This window comes from Schistocerca gregaria, chromosome 9 (genome assembly GCF_023897955.1).
Source record: "Schistocerca gregaria isolate iqSchGreg1 chromosome 9, iqSchGreg1.2, whole genome shotgun sequence".
In the NCBI taxonomy this organism is placed as follows: domain Eukaryota; kingdom Metazoa; phylum Arthropoda; class Insecta; order Orthoptera; family Acrididae; genus Schistocerca; species Schistocerca gregaria.
The window spans coordinates 120,913,393-120,938,404 of record NC_064928.1 but is presented as its reverse complement, the minus strand read 5'-3'; the positions used below and the strand labels follow the sequence as shown (position 1 = coordinate 120,938,404).

General features: G+C 40.0%; 1 protein-coding gene across 4 annotated transcripts in view; it reads right to left on the bottom strand.

Annotated features, from left to right (window-relative positions):
• LOC126292197 (CLK4-associating serine/arginine rich protein) overlaps window positions 1–25,012 on the bottom strand; it is a 133,811-nt gene that overhangs the window by 26,411 nt on the left and 82,388 nt on the right. For all 4 annotated transcript variants that reach the window (XM_049986049.1, XM_049986050.1, XM_049986051.1 and 1 more), the window contains exons 12-15: window positions 18,625–18,735; window positions 14,371–14,413; window positions 6,742–6,808; window positions 4,088–4,193 (exon numbers count right to left, since the gene is read on the bottom strand). In XM_049986049.1, the coding sequence (XP_049842006.1) occupies window positions 4,088–4,193; window positions 6,742–6,808; window positions 14,371–14,413; window positions 18,625–18,735 (327 nt within the window). The remainder of the gene's footprint in view (window positions 1–4,087; window positions 4,194–6,741; window positions 6,809–14,370; window positions 14,414–18,624; window positions 18,736–25,012) is intronic.

Below are 25,012 nucleotides of genomic sequence, written 5' to 3'. Positions count from 1 at the left end.
CTGCTTAATAGTGTGTCAGATTACCTTGGGAATCAAATATAACAGGACAAACCTTAAACAGGTAAGGTCAGGAAAGGAAATTGGCACCGTTCTTTTCCAAGGAACTATCCTAATAGCTGCCTTAAACGGTTTACAAAAACCACAAAATATGTAAGCTTCAATGAGTGGTTGGGTCTTTGAACTTCACATCTCTGGAAAGGGGAGTCAAGCGTACTAACCACTGTGCCATACTGCGCAGTGACAATGCACGAAGCGATCAGCATGAAGTAAATGTTCAGTAAATTGGCTGAGGAAGGACCTGATTGGTGCCTGAGTGACAGTCTTAATTACCTTCCACATAATAATAATAATAATAATAACCTCCCCCCCATGAACCATGGACCTTGCCGTTGGTGGGGAGGCTTGCGTGCCTCAGCGATACAGATGGCCGTACCGTAGGTGCAACCACAATGGAGGGGTATCTGTTGAGAGGCCAGACAAACATGTGGTTCCTGAAGAGGGGCAGCAGCCTTTTCAGTAGTTGCAGGGGCAACAGTCTGGATGATTGACTGATCTGGCCTTGCAACATTAACCAAAACGGCCTAGCTGTGCTGGTACTGCGAACGGCTGAAAGCAAGGGGAAACTACAGCCGTAATTTATCCCGAGGACATGCAGCTTTACTGTATGATTAAATGATGATGACGTCCTCTTGGGTAAAATATTCCGGAGGTAAAATAGTCCCCCATTCGGATCTCCGGGCGGGGACTACTCAGGAGGATGTCGTTATCAGGAGAAAGAAAACTGGCATTCTACGGATCGGAGTGTGGAATGTCAGATCCCTTAATCGGGCAGGTAGGTTAGAAAATTTAAAAAGGGAAATGGATAGGTTAAAGTTAGATATAGTGGGAATTAGTGAAGTTCGGTGGCAGGAGGAACAAGACTTTTGGTCAGGTGAATACAGGGTTATAAATACAAAATCAAATAGGGGTAATGCAGGAGTAGGTTTAATAATCAATAGGAAAATAGGAATGCGGGTAAGCTACTACAAACAGCATAGTGAACGCATTATTGTGGCCAAGATAGACACAAAGCCCATGCCTACGACAGTAGTACAAGTTTATATGCCAACTAGCTCTGCAGATGATGAAGAAATTGATGAAATGTATGATGAGATAAAAGAAATTATTCAGGTAGTGAAGGGAGACGAAAATTTAATAGTCATGGGTGACTGGAATTCGTCAGTAGGACAAGGGAGAGAAGGAAACATAGTAGGTGATTATGGATTGGGGCTAAGAAATGAAAGAGGAAGCCGTCTGGTAGAATTTTGCACAGAGCACAACTTAATCATAGCTAACACTTGGTTCAAGAATCATAAAAGAAGGTTGTATACATGGAAGAATCCTGGAGATACTAAAAGGTATCAGATAGATTATATAATGGTAAGACAGAGATTTAGGAATCAGGTTTTAAATTGTAGGACATTTCCAGGGGCAGATGTGGACTCTGACCACAATCTATTGGTTATGACCTGTAGGTTAAAACTGAAGAAACTGCAAAAAGGTGGGAATTTAAGGACATGGGATCTGGATAAGCTGAAAGAACCAGAGGTTGTACAGAGTTTCAAGGAGAGCATAAGGGAACAATTGGCAGCAATGGGGGAAAGAAACACAGTAGAAGAAGAATGGGTAGCTCTGAGGGATGAAGTAGTGAAGGCAGCAGAGGATAAAGTAGGTAAAAAGACGAGGGTTGCTAGAAATCCTTGGGTAACAGAAGAAATATTGAATTTAATTGATGAAAGGAGAAAATATAAAAATGCAGTAAATGAAGCAGGCAAAAAGGAATACAAACGTCTCAAAAATGAGATCGACAGGAAGTGCAAAATGGCTAAGCAGGGATGGCTAGAGGACAAATGTAAGGATGTAGAAGCTTATCTCACTAGGGGTAAGATAGATACTGCCTACAGGAAAATTAAAGAGACCTTTGGAGAGAAGAGAACCATGTGTATGAATATCAAGAGCTCAGATGGCAATCCAGTTCTAAGCAAAGAAGGGAAGGCAGAACGGTGGAAGGAGTATATAGAAGGTTTATACAAGGGCGATGTACTTGAGGACAATATTATGGAAATGGAAGAGGATGTAGATGAAGACGAAATGGGAGGTAAGATACTGCGTGAAGAGTTTGACAGAGCACTGAAAGACCTGAGTCGAAACAAGGCCCCCGGAGTAGACAACATTCCATTAGAACTACTGACGGCCTTGGGAGAGCCAGTCATGACAAAACTCTACCAGCTGGTGAGCAAGATGTATGAGACAGGTGAAATACCCTCAGACTTCAAGAAGAATATAATAATTCCAATCCCAAAGAAAGCAGGTGCTGACAGATGTGAAAATTACCGAACTATCAGTTTAATAAGTCACAGCTGCAAAATACTAACGCGAATTCTTTACAGACGAATGGAAAAACTGGTAGATGCGGACCTCGGGGAGGATCAGTTTGGATTCCGTCGAAATGTTGGAACACGTGAGGCAATACTGACCTTACGACTTATCTTAGGAGAAAGATTAAGAAAAGGCAAACCGACATTTCTAGCATTTGTAAACTTAGAGAAAGCTTTTGACAATGTTGACTGGAATACTCTCTTTCTAATTCTGAAGGTGGCAGGGGTAAAATACAGGGAGCGAAAGGCTATTTACAATTTGTAGAGAAACCAGATGGCAGTTATAAGAGTCGAGGGGCATGAAAGGTAAGCAGTGGTTGGGAAAGGAGTGAGACAGGGTTGTAGCCTCTCCCTTATGTTATTCAATCTGTATATTGAGCAAGCAGTAAAGGAAACAAAACAAAAGTTCGGAGTAGGTATCAAAAACCATGGAGAAGAAATAAAAACTCTGAGGTTTGCCGATGACATTGTAATTCTGTCAGAGACGGCAAAGGACTTGGAAGAGCAGTTGAACGGAATGGACAGTGTCTTGAAAGGAGGATATAAGATGAACATCAACAAAATCAAAACGAGGATAATGGAATGTAGTCAAATTAAATGGGGTGATGCTGAGGGAATTAGATTAGGAAATGAGACACTTAAAGTAGTAAAGGAGTTTTGCTATTTAGGAAGCAAAATAACTGATGATGGTCGAAGTAGAGAGGATATAAAATGTAGACTGGCAATGGCAAGGAAAGCGTTTCTCAAGAAGAGAAATTTGTTAACATCGAATATAGATTTATGTATCAGGAAGTCGTTTATGAAAGTATTTGTTTGGAGTGTAGCCATGTATGGAAGTGAAACATGGACGATAACTAGTTTGGACAAGAAGAGAATAGAAGCTTTCGAAATGTGGTGCTACAGAAGAATGCTGAAGATTAGATGGGTAGATCACGTAACTAATGAGGAGGTATTGAATAGGATTGGGGAGAAGTTAGTGGCACAACTTGACTAGAAGAAGGGATCGGTTGGTAGGACATGTTTTGAGGCATCAAGGGATCACAAATTTAGCATTGGAGAGCAGCGTGGAGGGTAAAAATCGTAGAGGGAGACCAAGAGATGAATACACTAAGCAGATTCAGAAGGATGTAGGTTGCAGTAGGTACTGGGAGATGAAGCAGATTGCACAGGATAGAGTAGCATGGAGAGCTGCATCAAACCAGTCTCAGGACTGAAGACAACAACAACAACAACAACAACAACAACAACAACAATAATAATAATAAGTAGAAGAAGAAGAACAAGAAGAAGAAGAAGAAACATGGATCATTGGCACTGTTATCCTGGGTGATAGAAGAATCCTCAACAAACAACTTGAAAAACTTTCTACTAAGTCTTAAAAACTGAACTACAGCTACTCTGGTATAAACCAGAGACAGCTGTCCCAGGTGTTCTTGGCAATCTGGGAGCTGTGCTGGAAGATCTTAGTGGGCACTTGAAAATGGCTGGCACTAATGAAATATCCATCTTCCAAATAAAACAAGGCACTTTACTGGGATCTGCACAAATCTCCCACAGTTATGGACTGCTTGAATATTGTCCAATTAGTGATAAAATACAAAATCCTGCATATTAATTATAACAATAATACTAACAATAATGTTTGATAAAATGTTTCAGTTATCACTCACCTTCTTCGCAATTTAATGGCCATTTCTCGCAGTTCATCCTCTCTATCTTGCCTCTCTTGTTCCATCTTCTCGTGCCTCATGCGCTCTGCTCTCTTATCAGCTTTATCTGAGAGTAACGAAAGAACTTGGATGTTGAAAACCAGCAATTATTTTAGTAATACCAATTTAAGAAATGTCACAATAGTCAATCAGAATCACAAATCTTTGGAAAAAAAATTTAAAAAGAAATCACATTTATGCTTTTTGTTTCTACAGCTTTCAATCAGACAAAGCACATTACGGTAATTACAATACTTATCATGTGTAATTCAATTTATATTGGAACGCCAAAGACAAACTGCCTTTAGCACAACTAGAGACATCTGAAAATGTCCATGTTAACTGCTGGTTTGGAAAGTTGCTTTCCCACTAAATTCTAACAGAATTTGTATCCCTTCAGAATACCTATATTGCTGAGACCTGCTATTCCAGGTAAGTACAAAAGATTCTTTGCCATGTCAGCATCAACCGAATTCTTCATCATCATCCGTAACACCTCTCACCATGAAGGTTAAATGATGATACATACAAAAGATAGATGTTATCACTGCATTATACAGCTACCAAATTTTGTTCCCAGCAAGAAAAAATTTACACAACAGATATACGCTTCCACTTTGTCACTTCTCAATTACAAAGAAGAAGAATCAATCACCATTCAATATTAGGTACCTAATGACACTCTCAAATTCTAAATCAATGACATTGTTATTTAAGATAAATCACAGCTGATGCACTTTATAAGTACCAATGCAATTGGACTTTTCTCCAGGAAGCTGGGATTAATTCCAAATTAAGTCAGACGAAAATGCGTATGTCAGGAATGTGTACCATTCCATCTAACTGAATGTATTCACTAAGAACTACCGAAAAAAGTATTAGTGGCAGAAAAATGTTTATTCTACGTCAAAATGGTCAAAATATTAAGTATATGATTATAACAACAGGAAATATGAGGAAAGACAGGAGATCAGAACGAATAAAAAGATACTGGGCAGTTAAGAAAGAACGAAACATGAGCTTACTGAAGAAGAGGACCAGGAAATGATTGACTAAAGTGGTCCAATGAGACTGTAAAAGCAAATAATAATAAGAAGAATAAGAATTAAGAGGAGAGTACAATAGCAACAAATATTCCATCTGATCTAAATTATCCGGACACCCCTATATACTGTGGAATTGACCACTAGATGTCACAAGAGGCAAACCAACCAATATAAGAGGAGGTGGGGAGCATTACATTGTCAGTAAAGAAGCAGTATCAGCAGAATGGGTCAGACAGGAGATTTCCGTAACTTCAAAGGTGGATTAGTCATCAAATGTCACCAGAGTAACAAGTCCATCAGGGACACGTTAAACCTTCTAAGGCCACCCAACTACAATGCTGCCAATGCGATTGTGAAGTGGGAACGCAAAGGGACAACCACAGGCAAAACAAGACTAGGCAGACTTCGAGTGCTGAAAGACAGGAACGGTCAGGCACTGTAGAGGATGGTTGTGAAAAATCACACAAAATCAGTGTAAGGAATGACTCTCGAGTTTGTAAGTGCTACCAGCAGTCCAGCCTGCACAATGACTGTGCGTACGGAGTTATTATCACGTATATGTGTGTGCCAACAGTGACGTACAGAGGAGGCAGTGTTATGGTACGGTAGTGGTTTTCGTGGTTTGGGTGCGGTCCATTATTGCGCTTAAGAAAATATTAAATGTTGAAAATGAACACATTTTACAATAATATGTACTGCACACAGTAGAGGAACAGTTCGGAGATGACCAACTGCGTCAGCATGTCAATGCTGCATCTATGAGGCACGCTTTGTGGACAATATCAGAATAACATTCCCAACATGGACTAACCTGTCCAGAGTCCTGACCTGAATCCATAGAACACCTTGGGGATACCTAGAACATTGACTTTGCTCCAGACCCCCCAGTGTCCACTATCACTACCCTCTCTCATTTCGGCACTCGAGGAAGAATGGGCTCTCATTCCTCCACAGACATTATAAAACACCTCACTGAAAATATCTGCAATAGTGTTCAAGTCATCATAAAGGTGAAGGGTTGCAAGTCCCAAACGTCCACTAATAAGTCCAGATACTTTCCATCAGATAGTATAGACATACAAAGCTTGAATACATCAACAAATATTAACTTCTAACTTTTATCTTAAGCAAATGAAATGATTCTTACAACAAGGGCCTCAGAAGTTAGTCAGTTATGTGATGACAGGTTAGTTATAAAAAGAACTGAGATCAGAGACCCTGGCCTTATTTTGGTGTTAATTTCTACATGGTCATGCCATAGTCTACTTTCTTTGGAGGAAACCCACACAACCTTTATGTCCAATCTATTTAAAATATAAGTCCTTTGTACCCTTTCCTGTTCTTTTCAGGTAGAACAACATCCAATTCCTTGATTCCCAGATAATCACTCACCTATTTTTATATGCGAATCTACTGATTCCCAGTACATATTCTCTCCATCTGTACATGGATGTAGTTTCATTTCCAATTACCATTTACACAAGTGCTTTTGATAACAATGTCCATCTTATTCATGAGACAATACGTAAACACATGGGACATAGCACCAAAAACTGCAATGTTACTTACACTGTCTGTTCAACAGAGCTTGCATCTTCTTCTTAAGCCGCTCCTGTGGTGTAAGTTTTGAAGCAGGCTGTAACATATATCATCGTGTAGTAGGACACTGAGATTCACAAAAATCTATTGTTACCACAGTGCTGTATGCTGCCATTTTCTGATTCAAACTGAAACACACACACACACACACACACACACACACACACACACACACACACCACTGACTCTAAACATAGACAGTAACAGTGGGAACACCGTAACTTGTCAAATTTCAACTAGGAACCATGAGAACACCCCAAATGTTACCTACTTTCAGCATATGCAACAGTCTAAATACTCCAACATCCAACTGCTGTAATGAAGGTTTTTCCTAGAGTGTGTTATTATGGTACTGCTTGGAAAATTGAAGTTTCTTTGCACCTTCTTTCATCAAATTTTTCATTTTATGAGTCTTTTCTGCTCATAAGACCTTTAGTTCTTCATCTGAGTTTGTTGAATAAATTTACGATGTGAAACTAGGGAAAGTGTTGCGAGTCCTGCAACCACTATAACTATACTTATCTCATACAAACACATGCTCTGTATCTTTTCTGCTCATTACATTAATTGGAACTTTCTGTAACTTTTGCTTACTCACAGCTCCTCTCTAGAGCAAATCATGAAAGACCATTAAACCTGGGGAATTCACAATGCTCAGAATACTATTACTACTGCTTCCTGTAGTCTACTTAAGACATCTGGTACACCTTATTTGTTTACAGTTTCCTCAGCACTATCACAGTTCTTTAAGTATCCATTTCAACGCGCCTTCAAAGGCGATCACTGCTACAAGTACTTTGGGAGCTTTTCAATAAGGACAAACCAACAGACATAACAATTAGTGCATGCTTAACAGGTGCCAACAGACTATTTTACAAAACTTCTTGGCAGATTAAAACTCCTGGACCGGGACTCTAACTCAGGACCTTTGTCTTTTGCGGATGTGTGTTCTAACAACAGAGCTACCCAAGCATGACTCCCAACCCATTCACGCAGTTTTACTTCCGCCAGTACCTCATTTCCAGCCCTCCACAAAAGCTCTCATGTGAACTTTTCAAGACCAGAGGATAGGGTATTAGCTACAGTCTGTGGGATGTTTCCAGAGTTGTGCTTGGGTAGCTCAGTTGGTAAAGCAAAGATCCTGAGTTCAAGTCTCAGGCTGGCACACAGTTTTAATCTGCCATATGTTTAATCTGCCAGGTAGTTTCATATCAGCGCACACTCCAGTGCAGAGTGAAAATTTCATTCAGACAGCATTTTACAGTTATACCACAATCACAAACAAAAGAATATTCAACACCAACTCACATCTATTTACTATATAACTGGTACTATTGTTTGGTTGTGAAACTTTATAGTTTTGGAAGAAGGATTGGACTTTTGAACAATAAAGATTGTAGAGAATGTGGGATTGCACAAAAAAATTATCCTACAACACCATAACATCATCACACAAGGAAAGGAAAAACGACCAATTTGGCTTGGCCATAATGTTTTAATTATCACCTCAAAAACATTAAATTACATAGGCCTAGTTAATTTTTTGTTTGTTTGCTGGTATGTCGGCATTTCTGGTGGACATTAAAATCCTGATGTCACATTACAACAGCATGCTACTACAGGAGACAGGATTACTAACATGTAGCTGCAAACAAACAAAAATTTAATTCCATGATTTCACTTTTTTGAGGGGATAGTTAAAACATGATGACTACCCTTTGTAGACTACCTAATACAGAATTCTCTAGAAAATAACATAATGTGAAGAAAAGGAAGACCCAGATGATACTGGAAATGATGTAAGAAGGATATTGACACCAAATTGACAACAAGTGCAATACATAGGAAAAAAAGCTGATGAGCCTCATGAAGTAGGAATGTGATTAATAATGACCTTGTAAAAGATGACAATGCAGAGCACGCTTAACATTTAGAAATAACAGCAGAATATTTTATGGACATATCTTTTGACCATGAGGAACAGTACATAATGGTCTGCTTCTCCACCAGTTTGCTGAAGTTGGTGATCAACATTTTGCACAAACAGTGATTCACAAACTTGTACTGTTTACTGTATCTTAAGTCACATACGTGCAAGTGACATTATGGAATTTTCCGGCATGTTTTCTGAAATAATATGGCAATGGGAGGAATGACAACCTTGTCTAACTATAAGAACATAATATACATAGTTCTTTAATCTCTGAGTTTTGCGATTTACAAAAAACATCAGGTAATTGTGGAAGTTATTTCAATTCTGCATCATCTGAGGCTCAATACTTTATAAATCAATTACTAAAGAATCCAGTGGCAATCACTTTCCATTCACACTTCAAATACCCATGCCGCTAAATGTACACCATCTTGCTCTTGTTTGCAGCACCAAAAGTGTAAATGATGTGAGGCAGAACACTGAGTATAGTTCTTCTGACTAACGAGTGAGTTAGTATAAAAATTTCATTGTCTACTTACGGTAATTTTATTTTTATAATAAGAAACCACAGTTTCGATTAGTAGGTGCAACTTAATATTGAGTTAATTCTCTAGTAAATTATGAAATTACTGGTGAATCTTTCACCGGCATTCCTGACGTTCACTGCTGGATAATGGTCTACTCCAGATGTTTCCACATATTATAGTCTTCTACACACATTCCAACAAAATGACCACAAGTATCAGATGACAACTTGCCCCCCCCCCCCCCCCCCCCCACACACACACACTTTTTAAAGACTCCTTGACAAATCTCTACTTTTAATATATTCCGATTATGCAAATTTACACGCTGTTTCATTGATATAAGGTATCTTAAGGTCTGTTTAAAGAAGTTAACATTGTCTGTCGTAAACAGTCATCATATTTTCTTTGATAGGTTATATGATGCAGATACGCAAGTAGTTTTTCATCAAAAGCCATGGCAAGTGGCTGAACTAGTGCTGTTCTGCATCACAACATTTATTTTATTTATTTATTTATTTATTGTTCCATGGGACCAAATTAAGGAGAAGTCTCCATGGTCATGGAACAAGTCAATACATGAAATTATAACACGATATTAGAAACAGATAAAATGAAATATAAAAAAACATATTCAAGTGACAAGTCGTAAATTTAAATAAAGAAAATCAACACTATAACATTGGAATTTGCTTAATTTTTTAGCTCTTCCAGGAGCTCCTTGACAGAATAGAAGGAGTGAGCCATGAAGAAACTCTTCAGTTTAGACTTAAAAGAGTTTGGGCTACTGCTGAGATTTTTGAGTTCTTGTGGTAGCTTATTGAAAATGGATGTAGCAGAATACTGCACTCCTTTCTGCACAAGAGTCAAGGAAGTGCATTCCACATGCAGATTGGATTTCTGCCTAGTATTAACTGAGTGAAAGCTGCTAATTCTTGGGAATAGGTTAATATTGCTAACAACAAAAGACATTAAAGAAAATATATACTGTGAGGGCAATGTCAGAATTCCCAGACTATTGAATAGGGGTCGACAAGAGGTTCTCAAACTTACACCACAAATAGCTCGAACAGCCTGTTTTTGAGCCAAAAATACCCTTTTTTAATCAGAAGAATTACCCCAAAAAATAATACCATACAACATAAGCATATGAAAATATGCTAAGTAGACTACTTTTCGTGTTGAAGTGTCACTATTTCAGATACTGTTCTAATGGTAAATAAAGCAGCATTTTGTTTCTGAATAAGATCCTGAACATGGGCTTTCCACAACAGCTTACTATCTATCCGAACGCCTAGGAACTTGAATCGTTCCGCCTCGCTTATAATATGCCCATTCTGTCTGATCAAAATATCAGTTCTTGTTGAATTGTGAGTTAGAAACTGTAAAAACTGAGTTTTACTGTGATTTAGCATCAAATTATTTTCCACAAGCCACGAACTTATTTCATGAACTACGTTATTTGATAATGTTTCAATATTACACACAAGATCCTTCAATATCAAGCTGGTGTCATCAGCAAACAGAAATATTTTTGAATCACCTGTAATACTAGAAGGCATATCATTTATATAAATAAGAAACAAGTGTGGCCCCAGAACCGACCCTTGAAGAACGCCCCACTTAACAGTGCCCCATTGGGACTGAACATCACTACCACTCTCAATATTGCAGAGAATTACTTTCTGATTTCTGTTCTTAAAGTAAGAGGTGAACCAATTGTAAGCTACTCCCCTTACTCCATAATGGTCCAACTTCTGCAGTAATATCTTGTGGTCAACACAGTCAAAAGCCTTCGTTAAATCAAAGAAAACACCTAGCATTCGCAACCTTTTATTTAATCCGTCCAAAACCTCACAGAGAAAAGAGAATATAGCATTTTCAGTTGTTAAATCATTTCTAAAACCAAACTGAACATTTGACAGCAAATTATGTGATTTTAAATGCTCCTGTAACCTTGTATATACAACCTTCTCGATACCTTTAGCAAACACCGATGGCATAGAAATATGTCTATAATTGTCAACATTATACCTGTCTCCCTTTTTATAAAGTGGCTTCACTACCGAGTACTTTAATTGGTCAGGAAACTGACCACTCCTAAAGGAAAAGTTACAGATATGGTTAAGTACTGGGCTAAACCCCATAAACCCCACCCTATTCATAATCGTCAACAATCAGCTCATATTCGCTTTGAATTCCACAATACAAAGGGTTGGGAAATTTCCTTATCTTCAGCAGCTTCGTTTGGACAATTTCTCGAGTAGTCGAGACCCCTCCGTTGTTATTCTCTCACACTTACTGAATAACCTGCTGCATCAATTCATGAAACATTCCCAGTTTTCGTCCCCTGAAAATCTGGTGTGCAGAAAGGGTGTTGTGAAATTTATTCTTCTTCTGACACCACCAACACACACTCACTTCTTTAACATCAAACTGGCTTTGAGCTGTACAGTTCTTTATGGCCTCTGCATTATGAATAACCATTAACATAAAATTAATTTCATATTTTCTCCATGAAACAATTGTGAACTGCAAACTCTTAGGTCACTGTTTCTCAACAGTGACAGTTGTGATTTCCATCTCTTCCCAATCACTACAATTTACTATTCATACAACATTATAGAAACAAAATAATGAAAGCATGTTATTATCTTGGCTCCTCAGAGCTGAATCAGGAGAAATATGAACAGTGTACTTCAGCACCTGCTGTCAACACTGGAAAAAAAAAAAAAAAATTACATATTTAAGTCAGAATTAATTTGTCTCCTACAGAAATACACATGTTTCCTGAGTATTCACCCATCCCTAAAGTTAGTTCAATTCTGATTACATTCACATTCAGTTGAACTGCAATTTCAATGTGATAAATGTTCATAAAAAGCAAGGTATGTGGGATGCATACTCGCAATAAAATTCGTTGCCAACTCACCCCTGCCCTCCCCACATTTGGCAATGCTGGTGAAACTGCACCCCATCCCACTTTCCTTAAATCATTAAATTAAATATGCATGTGACCCAACTACTAAAGTTCATTTGTAAGTTTAAGACGACTCCGATTTGTTTGTTTGTTTTCCTGTCTCTCTTGGTAATTTCCAACAAGAATCTCTCAATCAGTTTTTGAATGACGAATGAATCTTTCACTCTGTAGCAGTGTGCACTGTTTTGAAGCTTCATGGGAGATTAAAACTGTGCGCTGGACTAGGACTCGAATTCATCACCTTTCCCTCTGCAGGCAATGCTCTCACTGACCGAGCTAGTAATGAGAGCCACAAACCAGAGTCACAGCATTAAAAATCTGTGTAGCTCTGTTATGTAAAAACTAGTGAACCTAAGTACAGCACAAAACATACTGAGAAATCCTTCATTCCAGTTTGTACGTTTTCACAGAGTATCTCTCATTCACATATTTGAGGTAACTTTTTAGTTCTGAACACTTCTGATGCTAAAGAAAGAGTGAATTACAAACTGGTCTGCTAATGACCAGCATCCCATTCCCCAGGTGAAGAGTGAAACTGGCACACTGTGGCAGAAGTCCTCAATATATCACGAGATATTGGGAGGTCATGCTAACCTGAGAGTACAGTACAGCTGTCAATAAGGCACAGACACCAGACACCACCTGCTCAACCGAAATGAGATCTAGTAAGTCTGGTGTCAATCTTGCACTCTTGTACCTGTGGTCTGTTCACTGAAGCCCTCCACATCTTGGGAGGGGTCAGATACAAACAACAATTGTACATATACAAACTCCTGCATATGGGCTGCTAGCTTTATCTTTGGATCATTTCCTTGTGACAATTGATGACCAACATCGGGGCAGTTCCATTTCTCCCTACATAAATATACTGCATGTGAGTCTACAATGACACTAGGAAAAGGGATCTATCATTTCGTATGTTCAACATTGCTATTTACTAGCATGCACAACTACTCTCATAAATTCGTGTGGCCTTTATCCTAACTGAGAGCACTAAATAAAGGTGACGTTGCTCCCAAGCAAATTTCTACAACCTATAACATGAATGACTTCATTTGAAAGCAAACAGTATTACAAGATAATAATGTATCACCATTATCAATATTTTTTTACAGATTCATGAGTCCTGTATGAGATAGTAATATTTCAATGGAGAATTTCTGTCACAATGGTGAAAGGTTGTCATTTTAGAAGTAAATATAATGGGAACACGAATTCTTGTGAAGAAGTCACCAGTAGCCTGAGAACTCGCTAAAAACATTTTACTGTTTGGATTATATTTTCTTTCAGTCTACTTTTTGCATAATCGATCATTTAGGAAGCTTTTTGTTGTAATAAGCAACAACTTTCTTGTAGCAAGAATGTGCTAATCTTCAGTATCTCCCCCACTTGACTTTGTGCAATGGGTCACACTATACAGAATATTACAATAGGATAGATCACACAATCTGACTTCTAGACTGTTAATACAGCTTCTAGGAGGCATGCCTGCTTAATACAATGCACAAGAAAATTCACAGAACAGTAAAAGACGGTTTCATTTATTACACACAAAATAATATAAAGAAATAGTAGTTGGTATGAATGTATCAAGATGCTTAGAAACCAATCCTATCTGAAAAAGACAATGTTGATTTTATAAGAAAAAGAGGTGCCAAGCCATTAAAATTTTCCAGCTACTACTATTAATTGCACTGCTATTATCTGCAATAAATCACTAAAACTTATATGCTAAACAACTTGATATTAATATTTAGCTCACCGAGCCACAAATCATTTGTTAACTGCTGCTCCTTAATACACGGTTTCTACAAGTGTGTCAAACAGATCCAAATTTGAACTCAAAGAGAAAAATTAGGTGTGCAAATGGATGCAAAGGTAATACACTTCTACTGGCGTACATCAAAATTACATTAAATTGCATGCAACAAGGACGGATTAAATTTATGATAATTTCATTCAGTTTGAACATGTCTACCACTGATCACCATCAAGCACTGCATTCCCAAAGATCCCAAATACTAACTATTTCCAGTAATTAAAACATTAATTACTGTGCTCTTATAGCACACATGTCGGCAGAAGAGCACGTTGCAATTAAACGACAAATTTAACAGTCTAAAAACAATAGTTTAAAAAAATATATAGTGATTCTTACTGACTTTGGTTCCGGCACCAGAATTACCAAACCCTGTATTCATTATCCTGGAACAAACGAAATACAAATAATATTTAGTGTTCTCGATTTCAGAAGCCACACATTACTTTAAAAAGCCAAAGTAAAAACTAAAGTGTAGGAATCAAATACCAAACAGCATTGAAATGCATTAGATTCTTGATGCAATCACCCACAGAGCAAAACAGTAATTATTCTGTAGCAAAGTTCTGGGATTTACTGGTAAGCACAAGCTTTGAGTCACCAAAGGCACACACAAAAAGAAATAAAACCAGGTAGTTTTTTGGAGCAATTGTTTTTCGAACCAGAGCACATGTGCACGCATGCACGCACGCACATGCCATTGCCAGTGCCGCATTTCTGCAGGTGGAATAGGGTAAGGTGGGAGTTGTGTCAGATTGGATGGGTGCAGGGAGAGAGAGATGGGTATTTGGGACAGGGTGGGAGGGGGGCAGAGGAGGGTTGAAGATGGACGGTTTTGGGGATGAAGGAGGCAGCCAGTTTCCCAGTCAGGAATACTGGAGGGAAGTGTGGCAAATGAACAGAATTGGCATCTGATGTGATGTGTAAGGAGCCAGTGGGATGTGGTGCACACTGAAGGTAACACAGTGACACAAATTTTAAGTGGTGGTGACAGGATGGAGGGACGGGAAACTGTTGGAAGGAGGGTGTCGAGACAGTGGGTTAAAAGAGATTAAGGCCTGGGCGATTGTGGAAGCGAAGAACGTGTTGAGGGACAACTCCCATCTGCATAGTTCAGAGAAGCCTGTGGTGGAGGGAAGGATCCAGGTAGCTCAGCCACTGAAATTGTGCAGGCTGTGCTCTGCTGCATGTTGTGCTCTGCTGCATGTTATGGCACCAGCCGGTCAATTCTGTTCTCGGCAACAGTTTGATAGTGGCCATTAATGCTGTTAGACAGCTGGTCGGTAGTCACGTTGACATAAAAAGCTGTGCAATGATTGCAGCAGAGCTGGTATATGAAATGGCTGCTTTCACATGTGGCCAGGCTTCTGGAGTGGAATAGATCTGTGATGAAACTGGAGGAGGAAATGCTGGGTGGTGGATTGGGCAGGTCTTGTACCGTGGTCTTCCACAGCAATATGATATCTGTAACATGGGACGGGGAGTGGCATAGGGATGGACTAGGCTGTTACACAGGTTGGGTGGGGAACAGAACACCACTTTAGGAGAGACAGGAGGCCAGGCCACCAGGGAAAGCAACTATGTCATATACCAAATCTGCCGGAAACACTGCACAGTTTTCATGTCGGCACGGCCACCGACCAGCTGTCCGTCAGGATTAATAGCCACCAACAAATTGCTGTCAAGAACAAAGTTTGCCCATCCAGTGACACAACATGCAGCTGAGCAAACATGCTCAATTTCAATGGGTCAAAGAATAAAATTGAGGATGTAGTTTATTCTCAGAATTTCGGAGAACATTCTCAGGTTCGCCCAAATGGAGTGAGTGGGAGAATATATTTCACGTGAGAATGTTCAAATCTTGAGAAAAAAAAAGAGTAGGGGAAGTAGCTCGAGGCAACAAAATTATCCAATTTTGCAACACAATTATCCAATTTTGTACAAATAACTCCAGAGAAGTTTCTCACAAATGGAGAAAAGACTCCATTTTCTGAACTGAACTCTATAGCAAACTTTACAGATTTTTTTTTTTCAGTAACAATAAGACAGTTGTGTTGCTAGAAGGCAAAACAAGATACACGTTAGCCAGAAAAAATACTAAAGAGAGAAACTACAGAAGTTTAGACTGGTTTAACAATAAAAACATGATTTAGCTGGGGAACTCCCTTCCTGAAAATCACGATAGAAGAGAGGGCTCTGATTCAAACGAGGCAAAAATCAAAACATGTTTGCACTATTTAGAAGATTCAGGTTTTCAGTCTGGTGTAGGAGAACACTTAGGTATACTCCAGACAACAGTGTAACTGACATTTTCAGATGCCAATCATATTTTCTCATATCATACATCTTACATTTTGTTACATTAGAAATAAATAGGAGGACCAAAAAATATATTAACTGGTTTATTAAAAACTTAGCAATCTGTTTCTCCGAATAGAATTGCACAGGCAATCACTGAAGTACTTGATGCGTGAGCAGACCATTACGCATTATATTTAACCAAAATTTTCCCGTGTTAAAAAAAACTCTGACAGAGTTCTGGTCTGGAGAAGGTGAGAATGTGATGTATCCTTAAGATTTTACTCTCATATTGTGCACACCTAACAACAACAAAGAAGTTTCCCGCGTGTCAAAAACTGTCTGTATACTGTTGTCATTACAAAACTAAAACTAAAACGTAGTGCAACTCATCCAGAACATGCTGATACCAGTTCTACATCTGTATACTGAATAATTTGACAGTTTGAGCAATCTGAATGAGATGTAAGATGATACGTGTTTGGCATCAGACACGGCAGATGACGTGTACTGAGAACCTTCTCAAGGAAGGAAGGTAGTGTGAACTCCCTTGTCAGAGAATAGGCTTCAAATATTGTTATGCATATGAAATTGAAAACTTTCTCACAGAATGTTCTTTTGCTCTGAGAATCATTTCTGGTGAATGTTCTCTATTTTATTCGTATGAGAAAATGGCAGCTTCACAACCCAGATCATGCATATCCTTCCTTACACCACCAGCTTCTCTAAAACTATGCAGATGGGAGCTGTCCTCACAACACATTCTTTGTTCCCATAATTGTCCTGGCCTCAATCTCTGGTAATCAACTTGGCCTCAATCTCTGGTAATCCACAGCCGCCACACACTTCACCCAAGAGTTTATCTTACATCCAACCTGTCACGCGTCCCCATGTCACCTCCAGTGTGTGTGTGCTGCTTTCCACTGCCACTGACAACCATGTATTATATTCCTAGCCTGTGCATCTGCCACAGCTCCCTCATGCATTCCTTGCCCATAAACTGGAAATTCTAACTAACCACCCATCCCCAACTCCTCTTCTCCCCAACCTTTCTCTCTGCCTACCACCACTACCACACCCCCTCCACCCACCACACCCGTAAGCAGTGGCTGAAATGCAATTATTGCAGTTCAGTAGACTCAGGACATACCGTTTAATGTCCTGTAAAAGTTTCATGTCAATGGCTACAGTGGTTCCTGAAATACAGGGAAGACAAGTCACTAAATTTGACATTGTTGGGATAGTGTGTTCCAACACCCCTTAACCACTTTGATAAGTCTGCAATAGCTAACCACATGTACCTTAACAGACACAGACTAAGTGACACCAAAACAGCTTAACTGTACACCATACAGAAAACAAAGGTAAAATGCTTCATCTGCTAGACCAATTAGAAATAATGTTACGTAAAGAAAAAGGTTCAAAAACTTGTTTAATGAAAAGAGTTTAGCAGTCATGGTTTTTTCAGTAATTTTGAAAATCTATTTTTCCCACAGATCGATTACTTAATAATGAAACCATTTTATAAAACACCGACACATTTATCACATTCACAAACATTTGTATTAACAAGGACGTCTATGTAAATAATAAAGTATGACCTTGTAAGTAATATCTTTGTATTTGTACAAATGCAACATCTTCACAGTCAAAATTCTTTGACTTGTTTTGAAATGTGTTCAAAAACGTGCTATTTCAAAATGTTTCTGCACAAACCGTGTAGCAGAAAGTTTGTATTTGTACATAAAAATTCTCCAGAAACATACTCCTGCTACTATGAACAGTAAGTTACTTTACGATTTATCATAGTTTTATAAACTTTTATTTCATATGTGGCATTTTTGTAATATGAAAATATGCTCTTGCGAGGCCCAGAATGAAACGAAATGTAAAGTTGTTGTAGACTGTCAAAGCATCTGAAGATGAGCGCCCAGGGCTCGAAATGTATCATGCATTTTAATACAATCATTATTTGTGGCTGAAGTTGCTTGTTCTTTATTATTACGAAAGTAATACAGTTAGGGAAGAAACACTGCAAACAAAGGATAAAATTAAAATATATATTAAGTTTTGAAGACTGGGTGAGCAAAACAATGTAAGAAAGAAACAAATTACTGCAACTGTATGCTATTACCTACCCTTCGTAGTTTATTGTTGAAGCTCTAGTTGGCACATTCTTTTGTTCAATACTGATTCACTAGTGATTATTTTTTTAATATATTAATTAAAGCATTACCTTAGCTACACACAATTATGAACATCTCATAAACAGATACAATGAATATTACTGTTAACATACTTGGGAGGTGGCACTGGTTTCACAACTTTTGGTGGAGATGGTTCCTTCTTCTCTTCAGTTTCAGAATCTTCCAATTCAGATGAAGAGGACTTTCCTCTTCTTCCATAATACCTGCACATAAACAACATATTTCATGAAAAATAGCTATATTTGTCAAATCTGATAACCCACTCTGCTAAAATACTAACACAAAAAACAAAAAGGCCAAAGGTTCGATACAGCAACTATGTCCCCAAAGTAAAGACACGTTCTGCACCAAAATGAGCGAGAGTAATGTGAAAGATAAAAATTGATGTTCAATCCTACTTGAGCATATCTACTTCATCTACCACCAAGGATAAGATTAGTCTTTTATCCACATTTAATGAGTGCTAATGAGAAGGTGTGGGACAACAGGAAAGGCACGCATTTGCATCGAACACCTCTCCCCCAATTTACTCCAGTCAAGCATATCTCGTCCAGGGCTGAGAGATGCTTCTCAGCACGGAAGGCAAACTGCCTTCGTTGCCATAAGTGCCCGTTTGCCTAACCATTATATCACTGCTCAAAGGGGATGAGGTTTCAAAAGTGTGCATATGCACTGGAAATGCAGTTAGTTTTTTGGTTGTCCTTGGAAATTCTTTCAGAATTGCATCACTTGTCTATGTCGCTGAACCAAAAAGAAGCAAGATGGTTGCTGTGGTGAGTAAACATGAGCCCATGTACAGAGATCCTACGTCTACATTTGAAAGGGAATTCGGCACAGGATTAAATGGTGATAGAATTTGGGGAATATGAGACTGAAAGAAGTGAACAGGGTCCTTTCAATATGATCACACACATCTGGAACACATGCCACAAAGCACAGACTGTCTCTGATAGAGGAAATGAGGATCACTGGAAATGTAGAAGCTACGAGTTGTCCGGTAGCACTACCCTCAAACAATTATATGAGAGCTTGTTATTGGCATAGGACCAATGTACAAGATCCTGCACAACAAACTGCATACAGGTCCTCCTCTGGTTAACACTCATCCAAAGAAAGCATTACATGACATGTTGAGAAAACGTTAATGATGTGGACGGACAAAGAATACCAGTATGCATTTTCCACCCACCTGATGCAATGGCTGCATGTCAAGTCCACCACTATGGAACTGAAATCAACAACAGAGTACACATTGGAAGAATAGATTCCCCTCCACCACAGAAGGCACAGTCTGAGAAGGTTATGGGATCCGGCTTACAGCCATTACAAGAAGTCATCCACACAGACTACAAGAAAGGGACACACCATTATGGTGCAATATTTCCACAACTTTGAGACCAATCTGCAACCTGCAATCAAGCTGAAGAGATGAAGAAAAGGAGGACAGACTAAGGTGTCCGACTCCTGTACGACAATGCATTCAATCGTACCGCTCAAGGAACTGTGGCTTTTTGATCATGCCTATGCTACAATATCTCACCATACCTGGATCATTAATCAGAACTGGCACCCAATTATTATTTCTTCTCCTTTCGAAATCAGAAGACATTGAAGTATGGACATATCGTCAGTAATTATATGTTGATTGTTGTGGTAGAAATTTTTTTTCCAAAATCAAACAGAGAAATTATATGACAGGTGCACTTAGTGATGTGGAAAAATGTGAAAACTTGCAGGGATGTTATTTACATTATGCCTAATAAATAAACAAAGGTTGATACTTCTATTCACCCCTCCCCCCAAAGGTACAAGCTTTACAAGCGCCCCTTGTAGATCGTGTTGCAAATGCCTCAGCAACATTCACTTCCATCACATTTATTCTTGTAGAGGCCTTCTGGCATTACACTAGATCAAAGATTTAGGCTGGTTGTCCACTGTAACTGACTGCACAGGACTGTGAGAACAAGCGATTAGGAGTCCAGGACGAACAATGCTGTGGAAAAGTGTCCACTACAAGCAACTAATTCATGCAACAGTGGGTGACTAGTGACTGAACTGCCTAGAATGGGATTAGTTGCTTGGAGTCATTTGCACTAGTTCATACTGTAACGGACCAGTTACACACATTTCTTTATACCCCTTAAAATTTTAATTTAAAATGTGAAACATACACATTCATACAAGCAGGAACTCAGGTACCCATTCCAGCTAAGTGGCTGGAGATAGTTGTCATTTGTGCCTGTTTGTGCAATTTCTTTTTTCTATTCAAATTTATTTATTAATTTTTTTTGAGCAAGGTTTTGGCCGAAAGACGTGTGAAACAGTCTTTTTGCTGTACCCGTCTGCAAATCAACATGTCATCTTTACAGTGAATAGTGATCTATTCTTTTTGTAATTGTTGATATTCCAACCTGGACTTCCTATCACTTAATTTAACAAATGCAAGGGATAATATGAATCTTAAGCCGTTGCTGAGTACAGGTTCCTGTGAAAATCTGCAAATAAAGTGACAAGCTGGTGAGAGAGAGAGAGAGAGAGGAGGCGGGGGCAGGGGGAAGTAACAAATCACACACACACACACACACACACACACACAGTAATTTTAATGCGTGATTTCAAACAAATTTTATACTATTAGCATTTAATAGTTAGTGCTAAAACTGCACAACATTCGCAACATTGCCCATGGTTTCACAAGTTTAAATACAGAATAGCCTGCCATATTTTTTTTTTTTTTAATCAATGAGTAATGCTCATGTATGCAAACCAAATAAATCCTGAACACTCACACATGCGCACAGACACTCATGCATGCGCAACCTGCACACACATTTGCAGGAGGCTGGGGTGGAGAGGAGGCGGAATGGTGTGGTGGGAGTGGCGGACGGTGAAATGTTGCGGTTTAGATGGAAGCTAGGAGAGAAGGCGCGGAGAGAGAAGGGGGGTAATTAGCAGAAAGGAGAGAAATAAAAATAAAATAAATTAAAAGACTCGGTGTGGCGGTGAAATGACAGCTGTTTAGTGTTGGAATGGGAACAAGGAGGGGGCTGAATGGGTGAGGACAGCAAGTAACGAAGGTTGAGAAGGGGGGGGGGGAGGGGGGGGGGGTGTTCACGAGAACGTAGAACGTATTGCAGGGAAAGATCCCACCAGCGCAATTCAGAAAAGCTGGTGTTGGTGGGAAGGATCCATATGGCACAGACTGTGAAGCAGTCATCGAGATGAGGGTATCATGTTTGGCAGCGTGTTCAGCTACAGCTGGTCACATTTTCTCGGTGGCCGTTCATGCGGACAGACAGCTTGTTGGTTGTCACGCCTGCATAGAATACAGCACAATGGTTGCAGCTTAGCTTGTAGATCACATGACTGGTTTCACAGGTACCCCTGCCTTGGATGAGATAGGTAATGTTAGTGACTGGACTCGAGTAGGTGGTGATAGGAGGATGTATGGGACAGGTTTTGTATCTAGGTATATTACAGGGGTATGAGCCATGAGGTAAGGGATTGGGAGCATGGGTACTGTAAGGATGGACAGATATATTGTGTAGGTTCGGTGGATAGCGGAATACCACGATATGAGGGGTGGGAAGGATAGTGGGTAGTACATTTCTCATTTCACGGCATGACGAGAGGTAATCGAAACACTGGCGGAGAATGTAATTCAGTTGCTCCAGTCCCGGATGGTACATGCATACTAACCTTACATCTACAGAAAGAACCGCAGTCCACCATCTAAAAACTGATCCCGATCTTATAATCCTACCTGCAGACAAAGGCTCCACCACCGTAATTTTGAACCGCAAGGATTACGTGGCAGAAGGACTCCGTCAGCTGTCAGATACTTCCACCTACAAACCATGCCACAGTGATCCCATTCCAGAAATCCAGCAGGATCTCCAGTGACTACTCAAATTCTTAGGCCCATCCCAGAACCTCTGCCCAGAGACCATCTCTCTACTTACCCCTACCACTCCCCCCCGCACTCCCACCTTCTACATGCTTCCTAAAGTCCATAAACCCAACCACCCAGGATGCCCCATTGTGGTCGGTTACTGTGCCCCCACTGAGAGAATCTCTGCTCTCGTAGACCAACACCTTCAACCTATTACCCGGAACCTATCCTCCAACATAAAAGATACCAACCATTTCCTCGACCATCTACCCACAGATTCTCTCCCTTTACCACACGGTGCCCTGCTCGTCACTATTGATGTCACCTCCCTGTACACTAACATTCCTAATGCCCATGGCCTTACTGCTATCAAACACCACCTTTCCAGACACCCTATGGATTCCAAACCAACAACCTCCTTCCTAGCCTCCATGACCAACTATATCCTCACCCACAATTACTTCTCCTTTGAAGGCATTACCTACAAACACACCCGCGATCCGACTATGGGCACCCGCATGGCACCATCCTATGCTAATCTATTATGGGCCATCTAGAGGAATCCTTCCTAAAAATCCAGAATCGGGCCATCTAGAGGAATCCTTCCTAAAAATCCAGAATCCTAAACCCCTCACCTGGTTAAGATTCATTGATGACATCTTTGCTATTTGAATTGAAGGTGAGGACACCTTATCCACATTCCTCCAAAACCTCAACAACTTCTCCCCCATTTGCTTCACCTGATCCTACTCAACCCAACAAGCCACCTTCCTAGATGTTGACCTCCGCCTCAGAGATGGCTAAATCTGTACCTCCGTCCATATCAAACCTAATACCCGCCCAGCAATACATCCACTTCGAAAGCTGCCACCTGTTTCATACCAAGAAGTCCCTTCCGTACAGTCTAGTCACCTGTGGTCATCACATCTGCATTGATGAGCAGTCCCTCTCTAAATATACCGAGGGTCTCACTGAAGCCTTCACTGACCGTAATTACCCTCCCATCCTTGTATAAAAACAAATCTCCCATGCCTTATCTTTCCAGTCTCCCACCACCTCCGAAAGTCCCACAGTCCGGCCACAGAGGAGCATTCCCCTCGTAACTCAGTACCATCCGGGACTGGAGCAACTGAATCACATTCTCTGCCAGGGTTTCGATTACCTCTGGTTGTGCCCTGAAATGAGAAATGCCCAACCCACCCCTCCTATCGTGGTATTCCACCGTCCACCGAACCTCCACAATATACTCATCCATCCTAACACAACCCCTGTTCTCATACCTCTGTAATAGACCTAGATGTAAGGCCTATCCCATACATCCTCCTACCACCACCTGCTCCAGTCTGGTCACAACATTACCTATCACATCAGAGGCAGGGCTACCTGTGAAACCAGTCATGTGATCTACAAGCTAAGCTGCAACCATTGTGCTGTATTCTATGTAGGCATGACAACCAACAAGCTGTCTGTCCGCATGAACGGCCACCGACAAAATGTGCCCAAAAAACAAGTGGACCACCCTGTAGCTGAACACGCTGCCAAACATGATACCCTCATCTCAATGACTGCTTCACAGTCTGTGCCATATGGATCCTACCTATCGACACCAGCTTTTCTGAATTTGCAGATGGGAACTTTCCCTGCAATACATCCTACGTTCCCGTAAACCCCCTGGCTTTCACCTTCGTTAGTCACTGTCCTCACCCATCCAGCCCCCTCCGTTTCCATTTCAGCACTACACAGCCGTCATTTCACCGCCACACCGAGTCTTTTAATTTCTTTTATTTTTATTTCTCTCCTTTTTGCTAATTACGCCACTTCCCCCTCCGCACCTACTCTCCTACCCTACGTCTAAACTGCAACACTTCACTGTCTGCCACTCTCACCATACTATCCCTCCACCACCCCACCCCAGCCTCCTCCTTACCCCCACCCAGTAGCCACTCCCATCATGTGCTGGTGCTGCTGCTTGCAGTGTAGTTTCAGCTCTCTGAGACTGCAGATGTGTGTGCAGGTTGCACTTGTGTATGTATGTTTGTTTGTGTGTCTACTGCTGACAAAGGCCTTAATGGCGGAAAGCTATGATCGTGTGAATCTTTTTATCGTGCCTATCACGGTTCAGCATCTCCACTATATGGTGAGTAGCAACTTTCCTTCTTCGTATTGTTACATTACATCCTGGATTTTCCATTGTTTGAAATATCGTTTCTGATGGCCCAAGTTGTGAATCAAGATATCGCCATCATGTACGTTTTAAGAGCATATGCTTTATTCCACAAAATAATAAGCACCTTTGTTAACATTCCACTGAAATTAGATGTTTTTGCAATGTCTGCTTCTACTCTCGAAAAAAGTTTAGTGCAACTTCTGCAGATGCATACAGCAATAATCAGAGAACTTCTGGAGGCTGCTCTCCAAATCCTCAAGAAGATGATAGGCTTCTTCCATCAATTTCCTTTAGCTATTACTTCCACTTTCTTTTACCAATTTACATGAGACACTTCATCAGATACGGAGTGTCAAAAAAGTAACATATACCCATGGCATCCACTCGCTGTAAAGTTACAATCACCTGCCTACAGATACTG